The sequence below is a fragment of the Lissotriton helveticus genome, chromosome 6 (assembly GCF_964261635.1).
Source record: "Lissotriton helveticus chromosome 6, aLisHel1.1, whole genome shotgun sequence".
Classification (NCBI taxonomy): Eukaryota; Metazoa; Chordata; class Amphibia; order Caudata; family Salamandridae; genus Lissotriton; species Lissotriton helveticus.
Genome location: NC_136067.1, coordinates 828964169 through 828980375, shown reverse-complemented (window position 1 = coordinate 828980375; position 16207 = coordinate 828964169). Strand labels below are relative to the sequence as shown.

At 40.4% G+C, this 16207-nt stretch overlaps 1 protein-coding gene across 5 annotated transcripts in view; it reads left to right on the top strand.

Annotated features, from left to right (window-relative positions):
• Positions 1 to 16207, top strand: part of SOBP (sine oculis binding protein homolog) — a 389000-nt gene that overhangs the window by 116158 nt on the left and 256635 nt on the right. For 4 of the 5 annotated variants that reach the window (XM_078648418.1, XM_078648416.1, XM_078648420.1 and 1 more), the window contains one exon: positions 5824 to 5967. The exons of the other annotated variant lie outside the window; for it this stretch is intronic. In XM_078648418.1, coding sequence (XP_078504544.1) covers positions 5824 to 5967 — 144 coding nt within the window. The remainder of the gene's footprint in view (positions 1 to 5823; positions 5968 to 16207) is intronic. 5 annotated transcript variants of the gene reach the window in all.

The window sequence follows — 16207 nt, the reverse complement described above, 5'->3', positions numbered from 1 at the left end:
TCTCTTACTGATGTCTCAGTAAGTAGACTTCACCATATGAAATGAGAAAGACACATTATTCGTAGGTAAAAACTTTGCAATGTTTTTTTTTTGTTTGTCTACTTTGTTTTTTGTATCTGCTTAGTAAAATAAGACCGAACAACTGTATATATGTCAGTAGCTTCTCCTATCTTATAGTGATGTATAAACACTTCTGCTATCCGCAGCCTTGTGAACAGTGTGAAATTGTAGTGTGGTGGTCACTACTAGCTCCATTGCTATTGTTACACATGTATGAGCCTCCGAATTCATCATATTTTGCAATGTGGCATTCATCACTCCTCATACCTTTGGTGTCCTTGAGAGCGTTTTCTGAAACAGACCCTGTAAAGGCCCTACTACTACTACTATGTGTTAAAGGCAGTGCTCTACCAACATCGAACTTTAAATATCCTTTTGCCAAAATATTGTATCCAGAACGTCAACTACCACAACATTGTCTACATATATGTTCAGTGATCGATACTTCTATTACATCTATGCTTACAAATTCTTTCCTTGATTATATAATATGGTTGTTGAAATTTTGGTTACAATATTATGGTGGGATGGTATTTGTCACTCCGCATTGTGACTTAAATCTGCAGCATTTATTGAGGCTTGTCCATTTGTATCAAAAGGTGATCTGTGATGGCATTTCTAGTGATTTTGTTGTCCGTAATTCCAGGGCAGTGTGTTAAGTGTATGGGGCAAAACGTTGCAAGAGTAAAAGGGTCATGGATTTCTGTGTATTTTGGCTGCAGCCCTCATCACATTTCATTAATTTGACTTCCTATCACCTGAAGTTCTACAAAGCACTTTTTGGGCTAACTGCTCAGTGACTCTGTTCACCTTCCTTGGAATATGTTTAACAATATTTACTTGCCTTGTTCTGTTTTGAGGTTTCTAGCAGCATTGGGGCACTGTCTTCATTAGTGACATGTAACAAACATGTTTTAACATATCTGATACTAGTATTAGTGTGGAGATGACCTGCATTGAGAAGACCTTTCATTGCTGTCAGTTGCTGTCTGGTCAGCCCACTTTCAATGTAAGAGTATCTTATTTCTGAAAATGTGACTACTGTCACAAAACACAGGACGAATATGATGTGTGCTAACTTAATCCCTCAGGAGATTGGTATATTTATAAAATCATCTTCTTCCATTATCCTAAATAGACAGGATCCCCATTAGCTGTCCTCACTATTAGGAGCATTCGTGTGAATGAACTTGTTTATTATCTGATTGTTTTGAGATTCATTCCCTTCAGGATTCGTTATATACTGATGTCTTTTGTCAAAAAAGCAAAACATTCTTTGGGATCTAGGGTCTGAATTGCCCAGGAGAGGCTTCCTCTTGACTTCTTCCCAGATGCACTGCACTGACCATCTACCTGCATCCTCCACTTTTTACTTTGAGGGTAGGACTAGAGGCAATCTACATTTCTAGCTCTTGGCATAATAGAGCATATAAAAGCTTATATTTGGCAAAAGCCAGGAAACTGTTGAAAAAGCACTTACTTTGGAGCAAATTGGCAATTCACTGATCTGGTAATAAAAATAAGTTGAGACAATCTTGACTGAATAGCTATCAGCCAATAATATTGAATGCAGTCTGAGCTTTCTATAATAAAGATAGAATGAGACTGCACATCTATGATTACTAGGTTTAAACATAATAGCTGCTTTACGAATTAGCAGAAGCCTTGCACGTCGCAAGGGGTCAGAAAGCAATATATAAATACCAGTTCAATACTGTACATTGGAAATTCTATTTGTTTAGTACAGCTGACATGTGGCCAAGTGAGAGAGGTGTCTGTTAAAATGCAGGTAATATTTGCCACATCCATGCCTTTGGGTAAGGAAGTTGAGTGAGTATTAGAATCTGACCAGCTCATGCTCGTGTTTGACTACAGACAGTTTACCTATCGGTTCAAGCACTTGTGATCTACACAAGACCAGAGCATTTTGTGGATGGTTATACTATGCCATTGACTTTTAATTAGGGCTTGGTGATGCGTAAATTTAGTGCCATACTGGAAATACCTCCAGAGCAGATTTGTCAGTATCTAAACAGTTTCTTCACTGTAGGTGGGGTATCACACCAGAGGCTTGCTGTTGAACTAGTGAAAAAAGAACAGATGATGGACTGAATGCTGAACAATGCAAACATTCAACCTCCAGTCAACAGATCAGGGTTTAATCCATCGTTTTTTATGGATACCACGCCACCCCAGTTTGGACCCAGCCATATGAAAATCAGTCTTGACTCTGCTCCTCATTGGAACAGTTCAGCCCGAACTGCCAATCAAGGTCCTCCCTGGACCAGAAACAAGCATCCTGGGACCGGTTTCGGGGCATCACCCCTCATCAGCCAGGCTAGGTTGAATTAAGTGGTGTAATGAACACGGGACCCACGTCTGGGCATCCCCTCTCACTTAGGGTGACCAATGCAAAAAGAACAGATGATGGACAGAATGCTGAATAATGCAAACATTCACCCCCCACTCAACAGATCTGGAGTGAATGTTTGACATTGTTCAACATTCTGTCCATCAATTGTTCTTTTTGCATTTGTCACCCCGAGTGGGAAAGGTATGCCCAGACGTGTGCCCCATGCTCTCCATGCCACTGGAGTTAAGCTAGCCTGACTAATGAGGGGTGAAACACCGAAACCGGTCCCAGGATGCTTGTTTCCGGCCCAGTTGAAATGCAACGAGGAAAAATCTGAAGTGCTCTTCTATGGTTCCTTCCCCCCTCGTTCAAAAACACACTGTGGCCTCCTAATATTCCCAGCCCGAAAGAGATGGGGAGACCTGCAAAAAACCTTGGCATCTGGTTCTCAGAGGATCTCAGATTCGAGGTCCATATTAAGAAACTTACAGGCACCTGCTTTGCCACTCTGAGAATGCTCCGCAAATTCTTCCCCCTGCTCCCCAGGGATGCTAAGGAGACGGTTGCTAGAGCACTCATACTGGCAAGGCTGGATTATGCGAATGCACTGTTTAGTGGCATTCCGGCCTATCTGGTGAAACGCCTGCAAATCATCCAGAATGCGGCTGTCCGTCTTTTATTTAACATCCCTAGATGGAAGAGTGTCCGTGCAGAGATACGCACGCTCCATTGGCTTCCTGTTGCACAACGCATTTTGTTTAAATCTCTGATGCTTGCGTTTCGTGCCTCTCACGATCAAGGCCCCCTGTATCTGAGGAAGAGATTCACCAGCTATGTCCCTGTACGCACCCTCAGATCCTCTACTCTGTTCAAATTGTATCTTCCCCGTTTTAAACGAGCAAGACTCGGTGGCCAATCGATCTCCGTGATCGGGGCTCGGGCCTGGAATGCTCTCCCTCTCCATCTGCGCTCTATGCCTACAGTGGCTGAATTCAAAAAACACCTGAAAACACATTTGTTTAAGAGTGTAAGCTAAGATGCCTTCTCTTTGTCTTACTGTCTGCCTCTCCTGTACCCGCGCCAGGATACTCTCAAGTAACGGAGCGCGCTATAAAATGGTTTATACATACATACATACATACATACATGGAGGATCTGGTCTGGCAGATCGGCTGGACTGTTCTCATGGGGACCATGGTCAAGCCTGATTTGCATATGGATGGGTTTAAACTGGTATGGCATGGGGACAAGCAAACACGATGGATTTAGGCCCAGATCTCTGTATTGGGGTGAATGTTTGACATTGTTCAACATTCTGTCCATCAATTGTTCTTTGTACTGCTAAACTAGCTTCACTCTCTGTAGAGCTATTCACACGGTGCAAGAAGTATTAGCTTTGCCAGTGCTTGTTTTTCTAACATAATCTCTTAAACTCAAATCAGGAGTCCGTGCTATAGCCATTCTTTCTAGTAATTGCCTAGAATGCCTGACCCAGTTAGAAGTACAGTTGGAAGAAAGATGTAATCAGACTCAACAGCAATGTTTGCCTTTCCTGATTTTGAAAAAGCCACTATTCACTCAGTATACACCTCTCTAATTAAGTTGCTAGGCAGAACCATTTTGTAAACTCTTTGCCCGCAGTATTTAACAAGGAGGGTTTTTTATTTATTCAGACCCCTCTGTAATGTGTGCATCAGTCACTTCTTGTCTTTATAATGTCAATTAATTAGCCTTTCATATACAAATTGGTACCTCTTGAAAGTGTTCATGGATCATCATCTGATACAGATTGAGTAGCAAGTCGTGGAGCCAAACTGCACAAAAAAGTTTTGTTTTTGGGAAGGCATGAACATTTGTACAAAAACAAAGTACTGTAATTAGTAGTTGTAAAGAGTATGAGCTGATAGCAGTGTTTGAGAATTTAGCTAGGATTAGCATTTTATATATTGCAGTTCACGCTATCAAGTGTCTTCTACATATAATAAATAAATAAAAAATAATTTATATAAAGTGTAAATGCCACTGAGAGTGCCCCGGCGCTAAAAGAAGCAACCAATGGGCATTAAGGTTTTAACATGACTCTCATCTAACATGGGTTGCCAAACATATCTGGCTTCACCAGATAATGGTTTTCATATCTCCATATCTCAATATGGTTTACAGGCTGATTGCAAATTATCATCATTTAGTGGTGACACTACATGACCCTGTGAAAACTATGTTGTTATGGTGCAATGGAGAAAATTGGTTTAGATACATTTCACTCGTACGTTTTAGAACTTAGGGGGAAATCCTATTTACTACACTGCTTATTTGATTTGTAGAAAAAATAAATTTGCATGAATTTACTCTTTTTACAACAGGGTAGGACAAGGTCAGCCATCAGAAAAATCTAAAACTCCCATTAGTAGACCTGTCCAGATGATGCATGTGACCAAAGCACTTAGACTGCAGAAACTTTTCCAGTTCCTCTCTCTGATGATACATTAGAGCAGGATGGGTGTGCTGTGATGTCTGGGGCGGGGGGTCCTAGTAAATTGAACATGAACACTGAATTCACCATTCTGGGTTTCAATTTGCAATACACCAAAGATATATTTAACTTTTTACAGAATAAAATACTTTGGAAACACTGTAGAAATAGGCCTAAAATGGACATATCTGTCCTCACTTCAGGCTTCATTTTCTGAAATCACATGGAAGAGTTAAGCAAATACATTTTTGCAAGGAAGAGCACACTTTTTTCTTCCCTAAAATTGGATTACAGGGTACATACAGCAGCTTAAGTCCTTTAAATTACCCAGAGGTGTCAAGCCTGTGCTATTGGAAATACCTGTACAATTCCCCAGTGCATTTTTGTAGTTTGACATATGCAGTGGAAAAAACCGAGGTATGGGAATAGGTGTCAATTAATACTCATTGCAACAGACAGAACTTAATTATGGCATTTCTAAGTAAATGTATTTTATTGATGTTTGTGTGGGTGGAGACGATAATGTAAAAACGAGTTTGTATTTCTATAAGTAAATCAGGAAATTGAATGAATTCACATACTAACGATAAGAACTGATACGGTTTAGATAGCTAAGAGTGAAAAACGTACAATTATACCAAAATGATTAGATTTCATTTAGAAAAATCTCCCTACCCATGGCATCTCTAAAACTAAACATTCAAAAAGCACATGTCTCTTTTGGACCACCATGCTTGGAACTGATTTTGTAATTGTAAATGTTATCGTTATTGGAACCTCACTAAGACAGTGGATACTGTTGACACATATTTTGCCTTCTTATAGAGGATCCCACGTGCACCCTTTGAGTCAGGAATTAGAGAGAATCATTTGTCTTAGCAGCAATGGAGATACAAGATTCTTTCATGAAATACTATAAAAACCCTTTATATTTCAGAATTTTCAAAATTGCCAGAGGAGTTGGCTCTTTTTTTCAAAATGATGCCTGATTTGCCGCGCTTCCAGAGGAGATCTCAGGACATCCTAGAACAACCCATTTCTAAAGACGAATATAAAAATACTCCTAAACATATCTATACAGGTAAATTGGTGGATCTGACTGGATGAAATGTGGAGTTTTGTAAATTCTTGTTGAGTCCAGACTGCCAGATTTTGCTATATTGTTTTGTGATCCATATTCATCTCATATAGGTCTTTGGAGTCTTTTGACAAGAATCGCAGCACTTTCCCACAACGTACACTCTTAATATGGCCTGCTGTGGATGTATTATAAAAAAGAGAAAAGCGGAGGGCCCGAAACTGATATTTGGGGGGAACACCACTGGCAGATTAGGATGACTAGATAGTGAAGAATACCTTGAGGCAAGAGAGGACTGGTTACAGAGACGGGTGCAAAAGCATTTGAGTTGCATATTTAACGCTCCCTAAAGGAGAGTGTCATGATGGACGTTATAAATACAGTTGACATGACCTGTTATATCAGTATGGATGTGTTTTTCTATGGTGCACAGATGTTGTGAGGTTAGACAAATGACAAAGAGCAGTTCCAATGAAATGTAGAGTTCTAGGGCTGGAGCGGAAGAGGTTTATGGGCTATTGGAAGGAAGAAATATAGTGGGGCGTTAAATAAGGTGTTCCAAGATGTTAGATAAAAAAGGAATATGTGAAACTGAACGAATGTTTGCAGGTTTGGATGGATAAGCAGTAGGTTTCTTGAGTGGCTGTTTAGAAGCATCAAGTTTAAGTTCCAGAAAATGATAGAATAGATAAAGCTTCATGTCAGAAAGGATAGGGTGCATAATGAGAAAGATAGATATTTGATAATGTGAAGAATAAAAGAGTGAGATTGTGTAAAAGAGAGGCTGACAGTATTAAGGATAGGAATGAGTTCAGCTGTAGATGTCAAGGACAGAGCAGTTTGTTTGTTTGCAAAGTTTTATATAGCGCTGGTTAGACCCGGAGGTATCAGAGCGCTTTACATGAGGATCAGAGAGTTACAGGCTACATAGTTATATCAGTTGAATCAGCGAGTTACAGGTTACATAGTTACATCAATTTGAATCAAAGAATCACAGAGGGAGGAAGAGGGGGAGGGAAGGAGACATGAACAGGGAGACGAGAAAAACAATGTCAAAGACCGTCTGGGTAGGTAACAGCCAAGGGGCCAGACCCCTCTATAGCTGTATAGGACAGCGCCATCGGCCAAGGTTGCTCGGGCTCCGCGGTAGGTAAAAACTGTTTTAGTGTCCGCCCAGGGGGCATCGTCATAGTTCCATCAAACGGAGAGGGAAAAAGAGACATACGGGGAGACAAGGAAAAACAATGTCCGATGACCGGCTGGGTAGGTGATGGCCAAGTGGCCAGACTCCTCTATAGCTGCATAGGACAGCTCCACCGGGCATCAGCCAAAGTTACTCAGTCCCCGCAGAGGGTATCCGTTCGTAACCTTAATCGGAGTGGGCAGAGGGCGGGTGAGACTGCCTGTGTGGGACCGCTGTGACTAAGTCGAGGGAGGTTCCAGTGTTCATGCTATTTGAGGAGAAATATGCTACAGAGTCAGAGGGTCAGAGTGGGGACTGAGTGAGTGAGAGGAGAGAAGGCTGTTGATGGTGTGAAGAAGTCGCTGTGATTGGGTGTAGAGGGAGGTTTAGGTCTTTAAAGTATGTAAAATAAGCAGTGTTTAATTTCAGAAACCACACACACTACTGTCCTCTTTTTCTGTAATGTGAGGCACATCCACTGCATCTTCAGAAGTACAGTATGCAAACGTACCCAAGAAGCGTGGGAACATGGTGAACGAAGTATCCCACGACTCCTCCACCATGCTCCCTCTCTTCTTTGGTTCTGACAAGACATCCCATCTAGAACCAAAGTGTTGGTATGCCCACTATGATCCACTCCATTTCACTACCCTGCACTCTACAATAGTTTGTCTATGACTGAGGCACTCATTACAAGTGGCCTGATAATTTGGAATGCGTGCAATAACTTCCTTACCTGATGTGATAAAAGCTGCACCCTTTTAAAGTTTGACAAGTCAAACCTCCCAGGATATATAGGGAGAAAGAGGCTTAGCAAATACTGGAACATGCACATGTTGATGCAGTAAGAACCAAAACCTGCATGATATACCCCATTGTAGGGACAAAACCTTCAATTGGTGCTATTAAGAACACCTGATACATAACATAACATAACACATGTGGTGTCATTGTTTATCAGATGCTACAATAATAAACTAAAATTAGGTAATTTGTAACAAGGGTCTAAGTGCTATCCTACCAAACATCACAGTCTGAGCAAACATCATGCCTCCTACTCCTTTTAATTCACATTGGAGGCTGAGAAAGAGTTTTGACTGGCATGAAGCTTTTGTTTCTTAGTTTAATTAAGCACCGATTTCTTTCACCTTTTGTGGGCTCATAATGAAGCTCTTTTTCATTGACGTGCTGGGGGCACGTTTTTACATCCCAACGAGGCGGGGTAACCATTGGCCCAGGTTTCACTTTGTCTGGCAGTGGAGCCTTTCGCTGCCTTGGTGTGAAATTGATATGGCCATCTCTAGTTTCACCTTTGGGAGATCAGAGCACACTGTTTCATTTTGCACAGATGACATCTTGCTATTTTTAACAAACTATTGAAAAGCAGCCCTAGATTTGATTACTATGCTGCCTGCCTTTCAGCCACGGCTGGGTTGTAGAATTCATGTGCAGAAAACAGAGTCTACAAGTGAAATGTTTGTCGAGGAATAACCCCCTCCCCTCTTAAATGGTGCAAGTGCAGACCACACTTTTGGGATTCCACCATATCCAAAAGCAGTCAATCTGTACAATGCCCTATCGGCCACTGTGGGATATTTAGCATTCTCTCAGCCCTGGAACATGCAAAATGAATACGCCACACACGGAGCTCTAGAGCAGACGTCTTTATTCCTCAACAAACAATCACACACGGTTCTTGCTCATTATGTCATAACCATTAATAACCACGCCTTAAAACCTCCCAGCAAGTTAGGTGCTTCATTAAAGTCTGCTCCGAACTGCAAGAGTCCTAGCTCATCATAGTCTCACGACACTACAGGGTACATGCAATGTAAAGTGACACACTGGACCCCTACCTGTAAGATCCTCGGAGACCCATGAACTGTTGGCTGTAGCTAGGTCCTGCACAATTCCAGCTCAACCTTGTGTTGGTCTACCTTGAATTTGGCTATAAACGATTTCTCTCATTGGACTGCACATACTATGCACGGGTCACCAGTGACCTGTGTTCTAGATGTTTCTAAACCTCAGTCACAAAGTTGTTCAGAACTTGTCACAGCCCTGGAACCTATTAATAGCATATAGGCCTTAAGATACATTGTTCGCATTTTGTGATCGCTTTGGACTATTGTAGCGTCTCTCCATCCTTTACTGTACAGAGGGTAAACAAAGAACACTGAAACTTTGGTGCTAATATATGCTTTATTTTAACACATTGGAATAAGTCCTTGGAGGCTGAATGTATGTACTGAATGTATGTACACATGTTTTCTAATCAATTAAGTTATTAGGAAAAAGAAAATCAATATTGTTTTGTGGTTTACATGCAGAGCAAATCAGGTGCTAGTCAACCAAGCCCCCAATCACTGTGTTGACATCAGGCATACTTACTGTGTAGGCAGAGAACTTAGGATGTGCTATCAGTGAACACGCTTTGCTGGGTGAAAAATGTGAATGATGCTGTAGAGTATCTTTATTGGAAGAGGCTGGGTGTCCATACAATATAGGATGTACAGACACACGTGCACTCACATGCATACATACTGTTTGTACTTGTTAACTCTAATAACTTTTTTACAACCCTTGACTAATTTCTTTCTTACTTTTAACCAGTCAGTTTCAACTTTAAAAAAGTTGAGTTAGTATCCTGACTGCACAATAGTCTCTGTTTCTTCTGTGCACCGCATATGTAGCTATGCACAGAATTTGGTGTGAAAAGGAGAAAGGAATTCCATCTTTATTCAAATACGACAGCAGCAACAGAATCTAACTTGCGACCTTTATTTTCCTTTTCCCAATCAAAGAAATCATGTTGTCATTGGTTTGTACTCTCGGCCCCTTCATTAAAATAACAAGTTAATAGATTATTAATTAAATAATTTAAGCATTTTAAGTTAATGAAGTATCTTAAATTGGCAATGTGCTCTGCTACCATTGAAAGATGGTTATATGTAAGGAAAAGAGTGGTATTTTAATTGGGTGATTACATCATATAATCATAGCCTCCCTTTATTAAATCAAACAAAGAGTTAAAAGGACATGATGGACTTCACATTTCATTTAACAGAGGAAACCGTTATAATTCATTGTTAGTGTATTGAGGTTATACCAAAAAGGGTTACTCATTTATATAGCTACCATTTTCGACTGTTTGTTGTTGTTGATACTACAAAAACAGTATAAAATATAAGCATTCTCTTTGGTAAGACTTTTAAAGGTTCTATATCTGATAAATATCCATTAAACTGGACACTTACTTGGCTTAATAATGTTCTATCAGTAATTGTGAGGCACAAACATGGTGCTTGTCTTATGTCATAAAGAGAGAACTGTTTATCTTCGTTGCAAAATTATTCGTAAAATATAATTTTTAACTGAACCTGTAATATTCTGTGGCAAAACTAATCTACTTGTGTATTTTTTGTGAACCGAAGGCCTTCCCTTCCTTTTCACACTCATGAGTTCCTCATAATAGGACACATTACAACTAAGGGTCTCAATTAAAACCTGCAATAGAGCAATGCCTGTAGAAGACCACTGATCAGCATAATTTAGCCTCATTACTAGTAGGTAAATTATTTGGGTAGATAATCCCACACCGAGTAAATAATGATGCAGATGGGGGCAATGTATTTAATGGTTGTGATATTACCTTCACATTCATTGGTCCCTGCTTTAAAACGGATAACATGGTACATGTCCTGCCTTTCTGAGTTGCAAACCTCTTATCACTGGGCTTTCCCTTCCCATATGTTGGTAGCTGTTATCTTGCAAAATGTTTGTGAGAAGGCAATAGTGAAATTTACATACTATCGGAATTTCAATTCTGGCACAAACTCCTCTTTGAGCCCAAATTGGAATCATCAGTCCAAACATAATAAGGGTCTATTACTCTTATTTAGGTGCTGCATACCTACTGAAACTTCTCTATGTACAGGCGGATCATAAAGGGGCTGATAATTCCAGTTCGGCTAGTAATTCCCAATCATCGATGTGGAATCTTAGAATGTTTGGAAACGTGTGGGAATACCATGCTGTAATTGTAATATCATACCCAACATGACCTTGCTCTCTGTACTGAGCCACTTGTGATAAGGCCATAAATGTGGAAATACACCGTGAGCAATACATCAATACATGTGAATTGGGATTACCAGCCCACCTCTGACCGTCCCGTGTGCGGTGAATGTTTATCAGAGGAGCATTGTCTAAATAATGCCCTTTAATTTCCAGACTCTGTGGTTTCGTATTTTATCGGGTGCTATACTTATCGTACCTTACTTCGGGTGCTCGTAATTGGGGCCTTAAGGTCTCATTTCAAGTCTTATTTTAAAGCAACCTTTTGCAGAGTCTTACTGCCAAATGAAGTGTTTATTGAACTTTTTACTGCCAGGAAAATGCTGGTCATAACAAGGTGTGGAGACCACGCCTAATAAGTGTCTTAGTGGTTTAACAGCAATTCATACATTTTTCATTGCTAACCAGTGTTTTCTTCAGATTTACTTTCTGAATGAGCCCCTAAATAAAGGAAGGACAGCCGACGTAAGCTGAGCATTCAGCTATTAGGAGACATTGTATCAAGCATGCAGATGTCACTGTTGTTCTTAAGGTGAAAATGAGGGCTTTCGTGCCAAATCAAGAACTGTAAATTTCAACTATGGGTCCAGTTTATGTTGACCTCTCAAAAGTGGAATTGCCATGTAACAGAGGCCAGATATATACTCTTTGTGGCTGTACCCAGTCTCTAGCATGCCCTTATGCTCTGTGTCTGCCACAGTAATAAGCACCTTGAAATGCGAATAATGTGGACTCCATATCTGCTGTAAGATGCGTAATGCCTTATATATAGATGGTAAAACACCAAGATGCACCTTACTTCCCGACCCATCCACCAAAACATGGTCACTCCTTTCAAACATGCCCACACTTTTCAGAATGCCCTTTCAACATCAACAATCTACATGCGGTTTGTCTTTGTATTTAAAAAAGCAGTATTTCCTGAATATCGCCTATTTGTTGGTAAACAGACCGCAATAGTGAATTATTGCCCTACAGAGAAGTGTAAGTCGGGAAGAAACTAATTTTCAGTACAATCTCTCAACGGTACAGACTATGAGCAGTGAAGGTTTACTGAAATAGCAGATGACCTATTTAAACAGGCATATTTTCCTCTGCTGTTAATCCTGTTAAGGACTATTCTAATATCTTTGCACAGCTTATCTCCTGAGTCACAATCATTTACCTGTTCTGAAACCATGTCCACTGTAGATCTGATAAAAACATACTGCAACTTGTTACTCTCATTACCTTCGTTTGCTATGTTTTTGTTACATTGGCCCACAAACTCACCTTGAAAACTGTGCAGTACATTTTTGATGTGTATGTGGGAGTTAATCACTCACCATGTAAAAGCAATAACCTTGTCCTGTAGATACAGTGGGCCAAATTCTCTTTTTCTTCTCTCATCACATCCATCACATATAACATCAATATGTTGGCCAAAAGTAGATTTGTGGGTAAGAGGAAACTGAAATGGGATAAGAGGGAAAACAGAGAGTCTCAATATCACCCGCTGCAGAGCACTGACTTCCAGGAGCGGCCCGTGCAGGTAAGCAACGTGTGTATCCCTGTAAAGTTCTCTGATACCCTAATGGGTCATGTTCGCGCTATATAAAACCTCAAATAAAATAAAATAAATAAAATAAGAGTTGTGGGGCGGGGTGAGGGGGGGACACGACTGACGACGACAAATCTTTCTTTCATATTTCCTCGTTGTCATCTATCAACCCCCATTCCCCCACCCTTCCCACCACTCTTTCCTGCACGGGCCGCTCCTGCTGACATCTGCCGGTCAAAGTGGATACATAAAGATGAGATAGCTATATATTATTTTATTAAGATAGTGCTTCTAACCTTAACTGTAGAAGGATATACCTTAAGAGCATCTCTATGTATCAAACTCTGTGCTATGGTCAGTAGCTGGTGTTTATGAAACTGAAGCATTAACCCTTTCCTTGCGCCAGTTGGCCAACGGCTGTCGCAAGCACTAACTTTGTAGTGCTGCGCACTTCCATTGGCCGACGCGGCCCCGCCCACACAATGGAAGGTCCGTGGCGGAATTGCCACCACGGTTAAGGCGTTAAGATATTTAAGTAATTATATATTGACTAAACCTTCTTCCCTATTAACACATTTAACTGCTATAAACATGCTCTCTGATTCTGATTGACTTAGTTTTTTTAGTTGTCTTTTGTGCCACTGAAATATAACAATTAATGTGCAGCAGTTTATGGTTTGAGAAATACATCACTTTCCTAAAACTACATTATTTTAACACACATACAAATTACTGTTTCTCCATAAAACGCCCTGATTCTCATATGAAAATACATCTCTGAGTTTCTTCAGAAATACTAAAGTCGGTGTTCAAATAGTTCATTTTATCAAACACAGTTTAATTTCCAGAATATTTCCCTTATTTCTCTGTTTTCCCAAATGGTTCACCAGCAAACTGTCAAGTAAAAAAAACTGTTATCTAAACAATTCACGAATCGAAGTAGCAATGTCCTGGCTGCAGCAACATAGTATCATAATTGCCGAGCAAGGACATCCTGGAACACCAGGAAAGTCGTACCCAATTTTTCAAAATAGCCTCCACAATATTCCAAACAATGGTAAAGTTCAAGTATTCATGGGGAATGTAGGTTTGTTGTTGGGTGCATTTTCGTAGTTCATTCTCCAGAGACGCGTAGCCTGTCACCAATATTCTTTGGTCATCACCTGACTTTCCTTTCATGGAAATGAGCTTTGTGTGAGTGTGCTAGAGGACTACTCTCTCCTTCTCTCTCTCGCTCTCTCCCCCCCCAACCCCCACCCTCTCTGGCGTCAAAGATGTCCTCCTTGAGAGCCTTTTGGAGCACACAAGGACTCCTCCCAGATGGTGTAACAAGGTCTGTTTGTCTGGGTATTAGGATACAAAATGTGAGGGGGGATGCCTCACAAGTTGAAGGTAACATTTGTAGATTGCAAAGCCCGACTTGATTCGCCACTGCTGCCTATTTAATACTTATCGAAGATCTGGTTGGTATTATTCTGAATTCACTCGATGCTGCATTCGCCATTCGTAAAAAGTCAAATGCCAGACTTATTTTTACCTTTTTAAGTGTTTCAGACATTTTCGTAATTTGTATGTCGTAAGACCAGTTGAATGCTAATGACAGGACATTACTTATTTTTACCTTTTTAAGTGTTTCAGACATTTTCATAATTTGTATGTCGTAAGACCAGTTGAATGCTAATGACAGGACATTCGTAAAAGGCCTAACTCGGAGCTGAATTCCTTACTACCCCTACTGCTAAGTTTTCATCCACCCTTCCCTTTCAACTCCTTCATACAATTCCCTCATCTTTTCCCTGAAATATTCTTCTTAGCTCACTCAGTTGCATACTAGAGTCCTAAAAAGAAGTCATTTTGCCAGTCGTTGCATTTTGTACAAATGGTATTCTTCGTATTGATGAAAAGGTGTTTGGCATATAATCTATAATTTTGCTTCATGATTTTCTTAGGCCAATCCTGTTCGAACTAGAGTTGAATGCTTAGATGTATGCTTGCTTAGTACAAACCTAATTTAAAAGCAACAAAGTTCCGTACACAAAGGGGAAAATTAAGAGCATGCCCTTCCTGTGTGTTGTTTCATTGTGCCTTCTCTCAACCAAATCCCATTCTAACCTTAAGGAAGCATGATTATGCAAATCCCACTTGTGGAGGGTCAATGAGAAAGCTGATGATTTTACTATAGGTAGCGTATATTTTTTGGGTCAAGCCTAATTGATAGTGCATGCACTGTGTGTTATGAGACCTATTTTTGCTTACCCAGAATATAGAGAAACTCGAAGCCTGCCCATTTCTTACCATTTACTAGCTTTCCTGTTACTCTCATTTGCCTGCTTCTTAATCCTGTTCCAACTTATCTATCTTGTGTTTGTTCCTCCCACAGAGCATTGTCTCTTTACCATCACTTTGATTGGCTGGCATCTCTGCCTCCACTGCTTACTTTTCAAGCACTATTTTCTTCTTTTGTGTTCATTATTCCATGAGAATGCATTATTTTCGAGTTGTCTCCCTCGTGTACTTCTCTACCCCTGCAATCCATGTTCATGTGCTTCTCCCGTCCCCCACCCTGATCTGCTCACTTTGTTCTTATCCTCTGGCTTCCTTTCTCCCTCTGTGTTGCTCCTGTACTTGTGCCCTCATTCTCAATCTCTGTTATAGCTTCGCTCAACCACACCCTTCGTGTTGCTTTCCCTGAACCCTGTGTTGTGTCTGACACCCCTTCTGTCCTCACTGTTGCTTCTGCATCCAGCCCCACTCTTCCCCAAGTTGGTCTGGCACTCCATACTCTGTTTAAAGACTTGATTCTTTTTCTAAAGCTTTGTTGCACTTTATTGGACATTTATAAGAGTAATCCTGGCCAACAATAGTGTCAGTCAGCAGCAGGAGTTCTATGTTGTCTGGCTGGACAGTGCAGCTGTCTTCAAACGTATGTATTACTGATACTTTAAAATATACCTAGAGTGGGCTTTGCCTCTAACCAAAGGAGCATTATCCTCTCACCTCAAGTAGGTTGTTTGGTGTATCATTCCACTTTCCTGGAAGTCATTCCTTTGGAATGCATGAGGTCCTGTTTTCTCTTTCCTTTTCATTGATTATTACTGAAAGGTCTGAGTATTGTTTTCTATTTATTATTATTCAGTAAACCAAGAATCAATTCTGTACCCGACAGCCAACATTCTCCGCACATCAAGGATGTACATCAAATAACTGGCTAATGTTGAGACGAATAACTCTACTTTTGTGAGTTTCCTCAAATTAAAGGTGGTTTGTGAACTCCTGACCTGAAGTGGCAGGTTGTTCCAGGTTCTGACTCCCTATCTGGTTGGTATTCGACGATCTATATATATCAATCAATCAATCATTCAATCAAAATGCCTCATTCACTGGGGTCACATTTTAAGTGTTTTTATACGGTGTCTTCAAGAGATTTAAAACAAAATATATAT